This window comes from Kogia breviceps, chromosome 1 (assembly GCF_026419965.1).
Source record: "Kogia breviceps isolate mKogBre1 chromosome 1, mKogBre1 haplotype 1, whole genome shotgun sequence".
NCBI classification, from domain to species: domain Eukaryota; kingdom Metazoa; phylum Chordata; class Mammalia; order Artiodactyla; family Physeteridae; genus Kogia; species Kogia breviceps.
Window position 1 is genome coordinate 793,264 of NC_081310.1, and position 17,233 is coordinate 810,496.

General features: G+C 47.8%; 1 protein-coding gene across 1 annotated transcript; it reads right to left on the reverse strand.

The window, feature by feature from the left end:
* Window positions 1–7,256: 7,256 nt before the first annotated feature.
* Window positions 7,257–17,179, reverse strand: TIMM17A (translocase of inner mitochondrial membrane 17A). The gene is made up of 6 exons (XM_059059520.2): window positions 17,083–17,179; window positions 13,667–13,766; window positions 13,461–13,524; window positions 9,431–9,559; window positions 8,614–8,724; window positions 7,257–7,716 (listed from the first exon to the last, which is right to left on the reverse strand). The coding sequence occupies exons 1-6, from the start codon at window positions 17,106–17,108 to the stop codon at window positions 7,631–7,633; spliced, it is 516 nt and encodes a 171-aa protein (XP_058915503.1). The 5' UTR covers window positions 17,109–17,179; the 3' UTR covers window positions 7,257–7,630.
* Window positions 17,180–17,233: the final 54 nt, after the last annotated feature.

The following is a 17,233-nucleotide window of genomic DNA, read 5'->3' on the forward strand; positions in this document are numbered from 1 at the left end:
CACCAGCCACTGGGCTGGGAGCTGAGGATACAGTTGAAGCAAGCCTGGTGGTGCTCACGGGCCAGCTCACAATTTAACCTAGAGACAAGGAAAAGGTCACGACAACTCCACGTGCTGTGCTGTGACCTGGGAAGAACTGGATGCTACGGGAAGCAAGGAGACACTGGGCCTGAGCTTTCCAGGTAAGTGTTGCTGGAGGAGGAGGGCCTTTTATCCTTTTTTTTTCTTCCAGAAATTTATTTATTTATTTTTGGCCGCGTTGGGTCTTCGTTGCTGCGCGCAGTCTTTCTCTAGTTGCGGCGAGCGGGGGCTACTCTTCATTGTGGTGCGCGGGCTTCTCACTGCGGTGGCTTCTCTTGGTGCGGAGCACGGGCTCTAGAGCGCAGGCTCAGAAGTTGTGGCAAACGGGCCCAGTTGCTCCACAGCATGTGGGATCTTCCCGGACCAGGGCTCAAACCCATGTCCCCTGCATTGGCAGGCGGATTCCTAACCACTGCGCCACCAGGGAAGTCCCGAGGGCCTTTTATCCTTGGCTGTAGAGTCAAACATGTGTGGAACTATGCTGTTTCTCCTTTCAGCGTTAACTTCTCCCTGGGGATAAGAGCAGTCTCATCCCATTCATTCTCCTTCCCTCCTTCCTTTTCTCCTTCCCTCACTTTTGAATGCTTATTAGAATGCAACGTATCTTGGACATTTTGAAATAATGGCTGTGGAGCGCGCCATGCCCGTTAAGGGTATTCGGCCTGGAGGAGAATGACCAACTGAGCGCAGGCTCCCAAAATAGAGGCAGGCATTCATGCACGCCTCAATGAGGTTGAGCCAACGCTCTTGGGACTTCTCCAACCCACGATTCCCCCGAGGTGATCAGTGCATGACAGGTGCAAGTGAAGCCCCTTCTGGACAGATGAAAGCCCCCTTTTTGCTAATGTTTATCACAAGGTCAAGAACAATATGCCCAGTCATAACAGAAACTTTGGGTGCAAACACAGACGGTAGAAATATTGTTATCAAGAAGCTAGCAGGATGAAGGACAGACTGTTCCCACGAGAAAGAAACTAACCTTATCTTAAACAGAACCTAGTATGCTTTAACTCCCTGAACTCTCTGTAACTGCGTTTTATAAAAGCTGTGCATATAAACAATAAAATTGACACTTGTTTGCAATGGCTCTTGGTGTCCCTCCCGTCCTCACTCTTTCCTCTTAAACTTTTTCCTCATCCCCTTGCCGCCTGAATTCGAGCCCTCAGTCGTGCTGGCAGCGACAAATGGCTGAAAATCTTCTAGAATTGATAAAAGTGTGATTCTAAGGATTTAAAAGTTACAACAAATTGCAAGCAAAAATATAAAAATAAATCTACACCTAGACATGTTTTAGTTAACCTGAGGAAGACCAAGACATAAAGGTCTTAAGAATACCCAAAGAGGGCTTCCCTGGTGGCGCAGTGGTTGAGAGTCCGCCTGCCAATGCAGGAGACACGGGTTCGTGCCCTGGTCCGGGAAGATCCCACATGCCGCGGAGCGGCTGAGCCCGTGAGCCATGGTCGCTGGCCCTGTGCGTCCGGAGCCTGTGCTCCGCAACGGGAGAGGCCACAACAGTGAGAGGCCCGCATACCGCAAAAAAAAAAAAAAAAAAAAAAAAAAAAAGAATACCCAAAGAAAAAAGACAGGTTACTTATAAAAAAAAAATGACAAATGCAAATTGGACCAAGGGCAGACCTCTCATTAGCAACAAGAGGAGCCAGAAGGCATTATCTTCAAATCACTGGGGAAAAAAACCTGTCAACTTACGACTGTATACCCAACTAAACTATCATCCAAGAATGAAGGCAAATAAATTTTTTGATGACAAAAATTCAGTGTTCACCATCAACAGACTCCTACTAAAGAACTTCTAAAGGAATTACTTCAAGAAGGAAAATGAGATGAAAAAAGGAACGGTGAGCAAAAAAAGTGGGAAAATTTAAACACTGTATAAATCAACAAAAATAAATATATATTAATAATGTTTGCATGAGGGAATCAGAATAAAATGAAAATATTAGACTAAATGTATGTAAGAAGAGGGGGGTGATTGAAGTTGAAGCATTCTAAACTCCTTGGATTATCAGGAGGAGAGGGAGAGGGATAAATGTAAGATTTTTTTCTTAGGTATGTGTTTTAAGATTTTAAAGAAAATCACTTAAGGAATATAAAATGAATATAACTCACAAGCCAACAAATGGGAAAATATGTAGCATGATTTTTAAAAATCAAGGAAAAAGAGGAGCTGGACAGGATAGTACTTACCCCCGGCTGGAGGAAGCAGAGCTCGTAAATACCCAGACGTAAACTACTCGTCAGTGTTCTAGCTCACATATTGGGGATGTACCTAACATTATAGCCTCAAACTATAGAAAGCACAAGTTAACAGAATTACAAGGGAAGTGGGCAAATCCGCCAACAGAGAGGTTTACGTACCTCTCCCAGTAACTAACAGATCAAATAGACAAAAGTCATACAGACATAAAAGATCTGTACAAAAATGTCACAATCTTGACCTAATCAACACACACCAAACTTTGCACCTAACAATTAGAGGAAACACAAAACTAACCACAGATAGGCCACGAAAAACTCCCAACAAATAAAAGAATTGATGGCACACAGAACAACATTCCTTGAACCACAATGCAATTAAGTTAAAACCAACGTTGGGAGCCAATTCTCCCCGGATCACATGCGCTTCTGCACATCTTGCAAAAATGAGCTGCTGAGTGTCCTTTGTTCTGGACCATCTGGTGGAGGATGCTTGTATAGAGAGCCACTCTAAAAGACAGATGGTGACTTCCTCTGGAGCAAAGGGTGAGTCTGCTTATCATAATGGTTCTCAACCAGGGCCAGTTTTGCCCACTAGGAGATATTTGACAACATCTAGAGACACATTTGGTGGTTACAACTGGGAGAGGGGGTGCTGCTGGCATCCAGTGGGCAGAGGCCAGGGATCCTACATCCTACCTGGCACAGGACAGGGCCCCACAGCTGATTACCCAGCCCTAAACGTCCACGGTGGTAAGGCTGGTAAACTGGCTTACACCCTTCCAAGACAGAGACGCGGTCTCGCTTTGGAGCAAAGGGAAGCCACGCTCACTGTCTAGTATAATAAAGCTAACGTCTCCCTCAGAGGCAAAAGCAGGAATGCTATGCCCACTATAAAAGCTCAGGGCATGAGGAGCTTTTTATAAAAGCTCCTCTCCTATAATGCCACCCACTACATCCCTCGGCATCCATTGGATCCACCCATATCATCCTACCCATTAAGAAATGTTAGAGGACGCTCTTGAGACAGAGGACTATGATACCAGAGGGGAACTGGGGTGCACACAAAGAAAAGAAGGAGTGCTAGAAATGGAATCAGTTTAGATAAAATAAATCTTTTTATTTTTAATTGCTCTAAAACAGAGGTCAGCATTTTTTTTTCTCTAAAGGGCCAACATCTCAGGAGTTGTGTGCCCTGAGGTCTCTGACGTGGCCGCTTAACTGTGTGTCGTATGAGAGCAGTCGCTCCTAAAACGTGAAGACGTGGTCTGGCTGTGCACCAACAGAACTGTATTTATGGGCACCGAAATCTTCATTTCCTGTCATTTCCATGTGCCACGAAACATTTTGCTTCTTTTGATTTTTTTTCAACCATTAGAAAAATTTTAAATCCATTCTTCACTCACAGGCCTTACAAAAAGAGGCAGCAGGGTACATGTGGCCGTTGAGCCTTAGGTGGCTGGCGTCTGCTCTAAAGGATAACGTACTGTACAAAGCAAAACCAGCAGCAAAGTACTGTGTGTTCTAAAACTAATGCACCACAGGGTGGAGCTGTGACCACGCCGTCACAATCTGCAGACATTTCATGTAAGAAAACAGATGGGCTTTCAACAGATGCAGCTGTAAACCACGTGTTCCAACCCTGACTCAGAAATTCACTATTTCAGGCCAATTTCACACAAAGTGTCAGATACTAAGGAAAAAAGGGAGCAGCAGATGGGATCTTTCTGATGAGCATTTCAACCCTGAAACTGAGGAAACCACTCCATTATTCCAGAAAAAGACCTAGGGAAAAATTCCTTCCTATCTGCTTGGTTCCGCATTTATCTTGGTAATTAAAACAATTTTCGTGATTTTACCTTTTATTCTGGGTTCTTGTACACCAAAATTAGTTTTAGAATATGTATTAAACATTTCAAATAGGTATTTAAGATATTTATTAGAATCTAAACTACCTGGTTTCTATTATTTGCTAAACTTAAAAAAAAAAATCAGGCTTCCCTGGTGGCGCAGTGGTTGAGAATCCGCCTGCCGATGCAGGAGACACGGGTTCGTGCCCTGGTCCGGGAGGATCCCACATGCCGCGGAGCAACTAAGCCTGTGAGCCATGGCCGCTAGGCCTGCGCGTCCGAAGCCTGTGCTCCGCAACGGGAGAGGCCACAACAGTGAGAGGCCTGCATACCGCAAAAAAAAAAAAAAAAAAAAAAAAAAATCAATGTATAACTGATTCATTTTACTGCACACCTGAAACAAACACAACACTGTAAATCAACTCTACTCCAATAAAAACCTGTTTTAAATCACATCTGACAAAGCTTATCGATGGATTTCATAAATTTCCATTTTATTAGGAAATGGGTGATAGGTGAACAGGTACACAACGGTGAAGTATTGTAATCATAGAATCTAGGCGGTGGGTATATGTATGTTCACTGCGAACCTCAACTTTACAGGCTTGATATTTTCACTGAAAAAATGTTGGGGGAAAAGGTGGGGGAGAGAAAACAAAACAGAACAAACCGCTCAGCACCTCCTCCTGCTGTGCAGTGCGACGACGACAGGGCACGGAGGGGGGACGGGAGGCTGCAGGGGCGCTCGAGCCGGTCCCCAGACCACCAGGAACCAGCCCGCTGCACAAACGGGGGCAGGCAGAGGACACAGCACACGAGGACGCTCTTGGGCGGTTATGAAACACCTGTCCCCGGAAACGCAGACGGCACGAGGCTTCCAGTAGAAAATCAGGAGCATGAAGTCGGCTTGCCCTTTTCCCCTCTCCTCACCGGCCCCCCATCTCCACACTAGATACATCACGGAGACGGAGCCACTCCGCTCAGGCCAAGCCCCAGCAGGCTTTCCCGGGGAGCAGCAGCTCCCCTAAGTGCGGGACAGAGAAAGGGGGCTTCCACCAAGGAGCGGGGCAAGAAGCAGGAAAACAACGGCAAAGGTTTCGGGGTTTCTACCTGCCGTCCCACATATTGGGGAGTTAAATGTCAAGTTCTTCAAAAAGAACTGGTTTTCCATCTTTTTCAAGCTTCTTCTCTCCCCTGCCACCCCTCGGTTCCAGAAAATTCATCTGTAACCAAGGATTGCTTCAGATATGCTGAGTTAACCAATAAAATGGCAAAAACACGCCAGCAACACATACACACACCCGTCATCCAAATTCACAAGAAAGGAACTTACTTTCCAAACCAATACGCCATTTAAGAGAAGTTTAGGAGACCTTAAGAAATGTAAAGCATTTTATCTGCGATTCAGCATGCCCTCAGCTTTGAACTGTTCTTCTGATAACATCTCCTTACATTTACTCCTGGAAGTCAAAGGAGCTACAGACTGAAAGACAAACCCCAAACACTCACAAATGGCCAAGAAGCGTGGTACATCAGTCACCAGGAGAACGCAAATCAGATCCACAATGAGATACATCACACATACTAGACTGGCTATGTTCTTATTTAAAGGAAAATAAAAGTGTTGGCAAGGATGTGGAAAAATGGGAACCTTCGTGCACTGCTGGTGGAAACGTCAAATGGTGCAGGGCTGTGGAAGTTTGGTGCCTCTTCCAAAAGTTAAACATAGAACTACCACGTGCCCCAGCAACGCCACTCCTAGGTCTACACCCAAAGGAACTGAAAGCAGGGTCTCAAACAGGTATCTGTATGCCCGTGTTATTCACAAGTCACATGGTGTAAACAGCCCAAGTGCCATCAATGGATGAATGGAGAAATAAAATGTGATCTCTGCATACCATGCAATATTACTCAGCCATCAAAAGGCACGAAGGGGCTTCCCTGGTGGCGCAGTGGTTGAGAGTCCGCCCGCCGATGCAGGGGACGCGGGTTCGTGCCCCGGTCCGGGAGGATCCCGCGTGGCGCGGAGCGGCTGGGCCCGTGAGCCACAACTGCTGAGCCTGCGCGTCCGGAGCCTGTGCTCCGCAGCGGGAGAGGCCACAGCGGTGAGAGGCCCGCGTACCGCAAAAAACAAAACAAAACAAAACAAAAAAGGCACGAAGTGTTGGTTTATGTTACACCACAGATGGACCTTAAAACCTGACGCTCCACGAAGCAGGAGCGACACAGAAGGACGAGTATCGTACAGCCCCACGCACGCGAGGAACCCAGAATATAGCAGAATACAGGCAAACCCAGAGACGGAGCTGGGGGAAGGCGGGGCGGGGAGTTTCTGTGGGTGACGGTGAGGAAGTTTGGGGATCCCCAATAGTGACTGTTAACACTGTATTTAAATTCCACTGAAGTGTACACTTACAAATGGTTAAAATGATAAATACGATTTCCTGTACATTTTACCACACAAAGAAAGATGGAACCAGCATTAGTTACTTAAATGCTTACTATGTGCGTGGCATTGGGCCCAAATACGCGTGTGCTCACCACATGCACACGGATTTGCTCTCCGTTGCACACAGAGGCAGGCAAATGGGGGGTGGCAGCCCGCCTCCTGTAAGGCCGCACGGCATCTCCACCGCAGCCGGTAAAATGGCCTATTCTGAAATGCGAATCCATTCTCCAGGCCCGGCCAGACCCCAAAACACACCCTCGACGAAGATCAGCTTCAGGGGGCTTGCAACACACTAAAAACAGCATGTATTTTACTTTCCAGCACACCATAAACGCCAAACTTTTCCAGGGCTATTATGCCCTCCAGGAACCTTCTCAGACAGAACTGGGTACACCGGAAGGAAGCTTTTCTGATGATTAAGAATGAAGACACAGTAGCCTCAGAGGTGAAGAGAGTTTTGTACCTGACACCCTCAAAACCAAGGCGTGGCCTATCTTTTTACTTGCAAGGAGAAGGCTAAGCATTTCGCCGCAGCCTTCCAGCCCTGAAGTGTTTGCTGTGGATCCATCCTTGGTGACTGCACCACGTGCAACTTTCAATGGACTCTGCATTATTTCAATTCAAGGATGAAAAGTAGAACTCTGCAACTTATCTTAATAGAAAGAGCAATCTCTTGGCGTTTTTAATTGTTTGACTAACAGAACAAAACCAGGCAGAGAGGCCCCCGAGGAAATGATGGTCATGCTTCATTGGTCCTTCATTTTCCAAGCACTTACTGTTTTTCCTTCTAAAGATTTCAGACATTTATTTTGATCACAAACGCAATCCAAGTGTGAATAAATAAATGTATTATCTTTTAAGACCCTCCCCCGCCCCCCACATTCCTTTAAATAAAAAAATGTGCTCAATGTCTCTTCACAGCCTATTTGGCCATAGCTGTCCCACCTACAGTTTTAAAAACAGACTGAATTTGATCTTCCGAGATCCTCCCTTGAACCGCAGCTCGTTCTCTTAAAGAAGTCCTGGGAGACAGGTCCTACTGGTACTGTCGATAGTCCCCGAAAGGTGAGGATGGTAGCTGCGCTGAAGGCAACTGGGAGGGGTCTTCAGCAAACGGAGGACCTGCAACGAAGAGGGAATTTAAACATCACCTGAATGTTATGTAATTTAAAGGGACAGGTCTCTGTAGAGAGCAAATCAATCAACTCAGAAAAAAACGTGCTCCATCAGAGCTGTAATCTGAATTTCTTTGTAGAGCTGCCCGATTCCCACGAGAGTGCCTTGTTCACACACGGCAGCCTGGCGTCCCTCCTGCTCCAGGACGAGCAGCTCCCAGACGCTACGCCAGCCAAGTCAGATGCAGTAATTACAGCAAGAAACAACATGCCGCTTTGGAAGCCACTGCTGAACAAGCTGCCATATCAGGACTGGACGAATCTCTGACACCTCCTGGTGTATTTTTCAGTAGCTATTTTAAATTATTTTCACAGAGTTTAAGTACTTTAGTCATGTTTCAAGAGAACGCGGTAATACAATTTATACAGCTACGTAAGCAATGGGTCCTGACATGGGCAGACAACCCCGTCCCCCAGCTTGCGCAGAGCTGAGTGTCGCCGTGTATCTGCTTTCAGAGGATGCGACGGCCTGTGACCTAAGAAAGACATGTGGCTCTTTAAAAAAAAGACTTTAATGGGAATAATCGCTCCTCTCTTCTTCAGGGAAACTGAGGCAGCCTAAAAACTATCTGGAAGGAAGAGAGAACGAGGACAGCGGTAAAGAGGGCTTTCCTCTAAGGAAACATGGGCAGCAAGCCATCTAGCCGAAGCATTCTGTTCCGGGGATTAAACACAGCTACCCGCACCCGCACCCGTCAGAGCCCCGGCCGAGGACCAGGACCCGCCTCAAGAAGCAGCCGCGTGTGCACGTGCGACGCGGAGACCCCCAACCGCCACAGCCGAGCAGACACCGGGAACCCCGTCAAACGCCTGGGCTGTGGCGCCGGGCAGCAAGACGACTCACCGCTGGGAAACTGGGCAGAGGCAAATCTCGTCAACAGGATTCCAGCTCCTTCGATGAGCGCTAGCAGAACGCCCCCCATCGCGGCCGACCCAACCATGGCCACTGGCCCGCCTGAGCACAGGGAGAACACGGAGTTACTTCAACAGAAACACAGCTTCGTGTGAGACACCCTAAAGCAAAGAGCTGCCCATAGGGCTCCCCCCGCGCCCCAACCCCCTTCTCGCTGACCAACGCCGGGGTCAGCAAACTATGGCCCGCAGGTGAAACCCAGCCCAGGGCCCGCTCGTGCAAATAACGTGGTGTCGGGACAGCACGCGCGCTCACTCGCGTATCGTCTAGGCTGCGCTCGGGACGGCAGAGCCGAGGACGTGCGACCGAAGCCCTCACAGCCCGCGAAGCGCACTCATTTACTGCCTGGCCCTTCACAGAAGAGGGCGCTGACTCCTGGGCTCACCCACCACGCCCAGAGGAATTCCAGCTTGCCCTGTGTCCCACAGACCCAGAGGATGGATCGAAGCTCCTCACTCGTAACACCGCCGTGTGACAGGCACGGCGATGAGCCCCAGCGGCTGGGCCGCGCAGGCAGCGGGCGGCAGGACCGGAACCCGAGCTGCCCCATCCACGGGCCCTGCTGCTTACAGCCCCAGGCTCTCTCGTTCCCAACACTCCAAGTTAAGAGACCCTTTTACTCTTGCCCCCAGATCACCGAACACACCCCCACTACATACCAAGTTCCACAGTGCTCAGCTTATCTAGTACAGATGTCCCTAACTTCGGGCAGAGGCTGGCTGCAATACGTGTGCCTATGACTGCTTACTTCTTGCTGCCAGGACGGCTCCCGTTAAGGCACCGCTCGTGATGGAGTTCCAGGGGTCTTCTTTCCCTCTGACCTGAACCATACTGCAGTCAATCAGGGAAAACAGGCCTCCCCAAACTGCAAAGCTACCTATTTTATTTAAAGACAAAACAAATAAATTTCATTTTTTATATTGTAGACTTTGAATGTAATAGTCAAAATCAAGCTTAAAGAACAACACTCACTGTATTCTTAAAACTCTCACAGACACATGCAAACAAGTTTGAATAAGCACTGAACGGGAGTCAGAATACTCATCTTTTTAATAAAGATTGGTTTGTATTACGTCAGCAGGGAAATCAGCAATAGCCCAAAGCCTAAAAGAAATAAGCCAGGCCTAGAAGAGTTGGGCTAAACCCATTCAAACCCCCTTTCAGAAGAGTGTGTATCTGTTTAAAAAGTGTCCTCCTTCCTTCTTTTCTTTTACTAAAGCTTCACCTCACCTCTACTTCTCTTTTCTTCAGTCAGTGCCACTGAGCATCTGCTCTACGAGTCACCGACGCGAACAGCAAAGAAACCGGGCTCTTTGGGATGTACTACAGGCATAAGCCAATACACATAAAGCGCAAAAGGGTGATACAAACAGTTTGAATTATGGAACCTCGAGGGAATGGGAATTACCTTTCCTCTCTCATTCCAATCCTTTATTCCTCAAGCATGAAACTAAAAGCAACCCCAAATCAGATTACTTTGCACTTTAAACTCTTCCTAAACACAGTGACTTCTCTGTAAAATAAAAAACAAACACCCACACATACACGTGTATGAAGTACACACAAAACATAGAAAGGCAACACCAAGATTTTAATTGTCAGCATCTCTGGGTGCCAGATGATAACAGACGATTTCACTGCTTTGTGCTTTTATTTCCAAATCTTCTAAAATGAATACACATGACGTGCACTCCATGAAGAGTTCTTACATTAAGATTAAAGAAAGAAGAAAAACCGCACTGAGGGGCCCTTGTCCGGTCGCCCTTCCCCCTCCGCAAGCTCACAGAAGCAGGGGTGTGTCAATGAGGGCAATACGCTGGACTCCGCCGACGGTCTGGACCAGGCCGCCACCGGCACCTCCAGCGTCTCCAGAGCTCACCCTGTGAGTTCAATCCAGCGGACCAGTTAAAGTATGCACGAGGGACTTCCCTGGTGGCACAGTGGTTGAGACTCCACGCTCCCAGTGCAGGGGGCCCGGGTTCGATCCCTGGTCGGGGAACTAGATCCCGCACACGTGCCGCAACTGACGATCCCACATAACGGCAACAGAGATCCCGCGCGCCACAACTAAAAAAAAGATCCCGCATGCCGCAACTAAAAGGATCCCGCATGCCGCAACTAAAGATCCCGCATGCCGCAACTAAAGATCCCACATGCCGCAACTAAAGATCCAGCACGTGGCAACAAAGATCCCACGTGCCGCAACTAAAAAAATCATGCATACCGCAGCAGCTAAGAAAAAGATCCTGCATGCCGCAGCTAAGAAAAAGATCCCGCATGCCGCAACTAAAAAGATCCTGCATGCTGCAGCTAAGAAAAAGATCCCGCATGCCGCAACTGAGACCCGGAGGAGACAAATAAATATTTTTTTAAAATAATAATAAACTATGCACGGGCCTCCTCATTTTCGGTCCAACACTAAATACCACATGCTACATACAGATGAAATAGTCCATCCTTCTAACTCAGTGGCTCTGTGCCCTGGGCGAGAGATACGTGCAGGTATATTAGAATCACCTCACCAAACTCCTCACACAAGGCTCTCCCGCCCCCTCACAAGGGTCTGGAATCTCCCCACCCCAAGAATGACTGCCAGGGTAAGCTATGGTGGCTGATGCGAGTGGAGGCTGAGTCCACACAAAAGGCTGGCCCGTGTGGGCAGCCGCAGCCAGAGCAGGACGAGGAGGCGTCCGCAGGAAGGACGCTCCCAAGCGTGGAGATCAGGGTGCCCATGTGGAAGGGTGGCCTGTCACGGGGTGCCCTAGCCCAAGTCAGGCGAGGAGGCAAGTACTCATATGAAAAGAGAGAGAAGAATGGACCTGTGGGGCTGGACTGGAGTTCGAGGTCTCAGTGTGAACCCACAATTCCTAATACGTATAGATGCATAGAAACATAGATATAAACTTGTGTACGCACGTGTACGTGGTCAGTGTGTGTTCACACACACAGTACATTCCTAAGAAGGCCTGGGAACAGCACTGCCCCACAGTAACGACACACTTAGTGCCCAGATTTTGGCTTCTAAGTACCATTCTCAACTAGAAGGAAGCAGGGCTCCTTGGGGACGGCTGACTCTACACTCAGGCAGGCACAGTACAAGATGAGCCTGGGACATCTTGTTCCAAAATGCAGGGCAGGGCTGGAAACACAATGGGGACACATGGAAAGCACGTCTTATTTCTGCTATGAAAATACAAGACCGTTCAGGACACAACTATGACTTTCCCACACGGCCTTTTCCCAGGAGCTTAACTGGGAGAGCTCAGTAAACGCTCACTGAATTAAACTGGAAGTGCCATCCCAGTACTTTTAAAATTCAAGACTCCATAAAGATTCCTCAGTAGTTTCCTTAAAAAGGCTGATCCCAATTCACTCACACCACAACGCACTCTTCCCCTATTTCACCCTGATGGTTTTCTAACCAAACCTTTATTCTTAGACTAGTTTCAGAGTGACGGCAAAGCTGTGAAGATGGTGCAGCTCCCACGTACCCCACACCCGGTATCCCCAGCATCTAACATCAGCACCGTGCATGTGTCACAGCAACCCAATATTGACACATTATTAACTGACGTCCATACTTAATTCAGATTTCCTTAGTTTTTATGTCCTTCTGTTCCAGGACACCTCATAACATTTAGGAGTCATACCTCCTTAGGCTCTTCTTGACTGTGACAGTTATCTGATTGTTTTTTTTAATTCACTGAAAAGGCATGCGATAGAAGCAGCCTCTCAAGAAACCTGTTAAAACCTGTATGACTTCTGCATTTATCGAAGGTTCAGGGTTTGGTGTGTACTTTTTTTTTTTTTTTTTCACTACTTATCACTCTTAAACAACACGTTAACCATTAAAACAAAGGAAAATTAGTCACTGTTTACTTTCCAGGGTGTACAATTATCACAGAGAGAAAAACAGGAAACAGATACACCATCACTTCAACCCTCGGAGCCTCAATTTCCTCATCTGGAAAATGGAGATAATAGTACTCACCTCCCGTATTGCTGTGAGGACTAAATAAAATAATACTGTAAAACACCGGGAGTGCCTGGCACATGGCGGGCACTCAATAAACAACAGACATCAGCTACTATCTTCTAAAGAAAACAAATGCTATAAAAACAAAGAGAAGATTGTTTCTTCTGATGCACAAAATCACTGAGGAACGACTGAAAGTGCTAAGTCCATTTCATGTGTTACATGTGGTCTCTTCGGCCTGACTGTATCTTTGCAAGCAAACGTTAAGCTCCCAGATTTCTTACTCTCTCTTCTCCCAGCTTCTGAGCTACCAAGCTTTAAGAGTGTGATGGACATAACGGTTCCCCACCTTTGCACTGACCTCGGCACAATGCCCAGAAGCGAGGCCTGGAGGGAGCCCCGTCGGCTCCGTCAATCCCTCTCACACACCCTAACCCTCTGCTCACAGCCTCTTCAGGTTCCCGCTAACCCAGAAGCTACCACTCCTGACCCTCGCAAACCTAAGCTGTAGACACACTGTCTGCATAAGAGGGCAAGATCAAAGGAGACCAAGCAAAAACAAAAGCCCACTGAGCTTCTGAGGGACAGATTTTCAAATGGATGCAACAATTCAAGTGAACTTTCCAAATAAATCATAAATCAAGAATCTGCATAAATACGAACTTGTGACAAGCTGTTATTTAGACCAAACTAAAATCACTAACTGGTATAATCTAAAAAAGAAGGAAAAAGAAACAGAATTTCATCTTCAAAACAACCGGAAAAAAATCATCTGAAGTACAAATGGAAACCTTCTGCTTACCTCCCAACTGCGGAGCCCTGGTTCTAACGGCTGTCAGACTCCCTCGTAGTCTGTGGTTTACTCCCTATAAGGAAACAAAAGGAAGCAACCAAAACACATTAGGAGCACAACACATTTCCAACCCACGGAAGGGGCCCAGGAAGGCGCCCAGGCGACACTGGCAAGCGGGTCTCAGTAATGACGGCTGAGGCCCCCCACCCACTCACCACGGGAGAATTGCGGAAGCCTCTGACCGCCTGAAAGGCCCCACCGCCCACGGTCCCCATGGTAAAGGCGCCGCCGCAGTCGTCCACAACGCGCCAGGGGCTAAGAACAGGAGAGAGAGAGAGAGAAAGATGAGCATATTTCTCATTTATAAGCCATAAAACCCTCTTTGTTAATAAGGGATGTACAACAGATTCCAGGGCAGGGCTCACTAACCAGTAACATCTGGCCCATAAAATACAAAGGTTGACGATTCTAAACAGACCCATATCTATTCAGCCCAAGTCTTCTAAGCCACAGGGAATGGAACTGGCTTCAACTCCCTACTGTTCACAGCACTTTATTCGTGCTCAACTACTAGTGCATCTATTCTGAGGCACCTTGAAAAGCAGATAAACAAGCATTAGGAAATTACACTATAATCCAAGGCGACCCAGCCGTCTGAGGATCAAGGAAAGCTCTCCAGCTGCGGCAAAATTTAAAGCTGGGACCCAAAGAATAACATTTCAACAGGCGCAGAAGAAGACACATTATTTAAATTTTAAAACTTCTTTTTGGGTTTACTGAGTCCAAGTTAGCATTTGGAACTTAAGTTTGTATCAGATCCACTTAACACATTAGTAACCTCTATCTAACGCCTGATAATTAGAGGTTAAATGTGTAAACCCGGCTTCCAAATGCAGCACCCTAACTCATGCAGCACAATGACACGAGTAATCTCATCAGTAGAACAGAACCACTATTCTAGGAATCTGGCTCATTAAAAAGTCTGTGAATGGGAATTCCCTGGCGGTCCAGTGGTTAGGACTCGGCACTTTCACTTGTGGTGGCCCGGGTTCAATCCTTGGTTGGGGAACTAAGATCCCGCAAGCCTCACGGCACGGCCAAAAGAAGAAGAAGAAAAAAAAAGTCTGTGAATAACTCGATTCATAATGTGTTTTCCAGCCTCGAGGGTAAAGTGCTAACGACCCTGTGGTCAATCCAACTGCTCAAGCAAACGGGTGAGTTCAGCGCATCACTGCTGCTGAAGAATCTGAATAATAAGTCATTTCTCACTTTGCCAGACAGAAATACGAAATACCTTGTCCTTTGCAAGTCTAACACAAATCAGGAGCTTGTACAGAATGACGGTCTCATGCGGCTGACCTTCCGAGTGTCAGCCTGAGGCTTCCGGGCCTTGCTACCCAAGGCTTGCTTCCTGCAGGCCTAAATGCAAAATCAGCAACACCTGGTGACTCGTTAGAAATGCAGGCTCTGGGGAGGTCCCACTCAGGACCTACTAAATCAGAGACTACAGCTTAACACAATCCACGGGTGACTTGATTTCACTTTAAAAGTGTGAGAAGCAGTGCTCTGAGAGACTAAAAAGGATGAGGACAATTTCTTCAAAATGGTAGAAACATTAAGAGAAGTTAAGAGATAGCGAATTCCCTGGTGGTCCAGTGGTTTAGACTCGGTGCTTTCAGTGGCGGGGCCCAGGTTCGATCCATGGTTGGGAAACTAAGATCCCACAAGCTGTGTGCTGCGGCCAAAAAAAAAAAGGAAAAAGGAAAGACAAAGGAGAGTCACTAACTCTAAATGATCGAACCTAAATGATCCTACAATCAGTTAGAATGAAAATTGAGTATTTAAAAAATCAGTAAAGAATAGCAGGATTCAGATCAGAGAGCAGCCACAGTATTCCAAGAGAGGACGTCCAAAATAACAGCAAGATGGAAACAGTTTCCGAACTAAGTCTGGCTAAATCAAGGTTCCAGGGAAGTGACGGATACACAAAAGGAAGGTTGAAGCCAGACTCTAAATGTGAATATGCCAGACAAATACAGGGCAACAGGGAACCAATAACGAACCGCAAGATTAAAGTTATCATTTATTAAGTATCAACTATGTTTTAGGTGCCTTATAGTACAAATAACATGATTTTCAAGAAAGCTAGCTTATTTTCTTATAGACTCCCTAATCTTTTAATTTTGCAGAAGAGTATTCCTGTCTCCTCTCCATTTTACAGATGAACAGAGGCTCAGATTAAGTACCTTGCCCTAGGTCATATAGGTAATAACTGGTAGAACCAATTTAAATACAAAATCTAGTACGCCAAAGGCCCCAAATTCTTTCCACTATATCCTATAGACTAGGGCTTCTGAAAAGAAAACACATGATTAAAAAGTATTTAGGACGATTAAGTACCTATGATGTATTAAAAAGGACTGAAGAGAGGGAAAGCAATTAGGAAACTACTGGAAAGGGCATTAAGGATGAAGATCCTGACAACAGGAAATGAAAGGTGGAAGGTTTGAAAGAATTCAGGCTGCCTATGGCTTTGGGGAAGGTGCAGAGGGAGGAGAAAGATGCTTATAGTCTGAGCTCAGATGGCTTCACAAAACAGGGTAGTCCAGAAGATCAAGGCAGTTTTGAGTATAAAACCAACCAGACAACTGAATGTACTGCTTCAGGGCATATATACTGAGAAAGCAAAGGGGCCACCTAATGAAGCAGTAGATGAAAACCTATGATTCCCATAACATCTTTAACCCAAGAAAGTCAAGTATTTTCCCCTCATGCCAACCTGTTTCACGATATCATACCCAAGAGCAGGTGACAACAGCATGCTGAGTCCTGCACATCTGAGCACAACCCAGGAAGGGGGACCACTACCTTTGGGAGAAGGTAAATTTAAAGAGCTGGGAAGCGCTGAAACATACACTCTGTATCTTATTTAAGGGAGGAAAGAAAGCACAAAGCAGGTCAACATGGCTAATGCTGGCAAGGTCAGAATGTAAAGACCTGGGCCCTTTCACACAGCTGGAGAACATCTTGGTTCTTGCTCTTACAAAAAACACTGGTGATTAAACCAAAAAACAAGATTTGATTTTTCACTCATGACCTCCGAAGCCTTAAACTGTGTGCGTGCCTGACGCCTCTATGCTTTCATTCCTGGGACCGACCGAGCGCGGGGCAAGACCACCCCCCCTCGCTAAATGCCGAATGAACGGACCCCCGTTGCCGGCTTTTCGAAAACACACGCTACTCTCCCCGTTTTCCCGACCCCGCCGCCCCTCCCACAAGGAGAAACCCCAGCCCGGACAGCTGCCGCCGCGCCCACGCGGACCCTCCCCGGGCACCGCCCCCTCCCCACGCAGGCCGAGCCGCCCGAGCGCAAGGACGAGCCCAAGGTCGCCGGCGGGCAGAGGGGCTGCTCCCCACCCACGGGCCGGGCAGGGGCCGGGGCCACACAGCCGAGCCGGGGCGCCCTCGAGTTGCCGCAAGGTCACCCGGCGCGGCCCTGCGGCCCCCGCTGACTAGCCAGCTGCTCACGCCCGGGTGCTCACGGCCCCCGGCGCCGCCGAGCCCGCGGCTGAGAGCGGCCTCACTCCGGGGGCCGGGCAGGGGCAGAGCGGCGGGCAGCGGGCAGGCTTACCAAGGCTCGCGCGCGTACTCCTCCATCTTGACTCCACCGCTCCGCGATGCCGGGCGAGAGGGGCGGGGCCTGGCCCGGCGGCGGAAGTGATCCCAGGCGGAGGGCGTTAGAATGTGCGGGGATTGGCTCGCCGCCTCCTCCCGCAGCCAAT

Bases quoted from the DNA above. Each gene is read 5' to 3' on its own strand.
- TIMM17A (XM_059059520.2), bottom strand. From the start codon at position 17,108: ATGGAGGAGTACGCGCGCGAGCCTTG. The intron at 13,767-17,082 runs GTAAGCCTGCCC...TCCTGTTCTTAG, and splicing joins GAGTACGCGCGCGAGCCTTG to CCCCTGGCGCGTTGTGGACG. The intron at 9,560-13,460 runs GTAAGCAGAAGG...TAAATAAAATAG, and splicing joins CAGGGCTCCGCAGTTGGGAG to GTAGCTTTGCAGTTTGGGGA.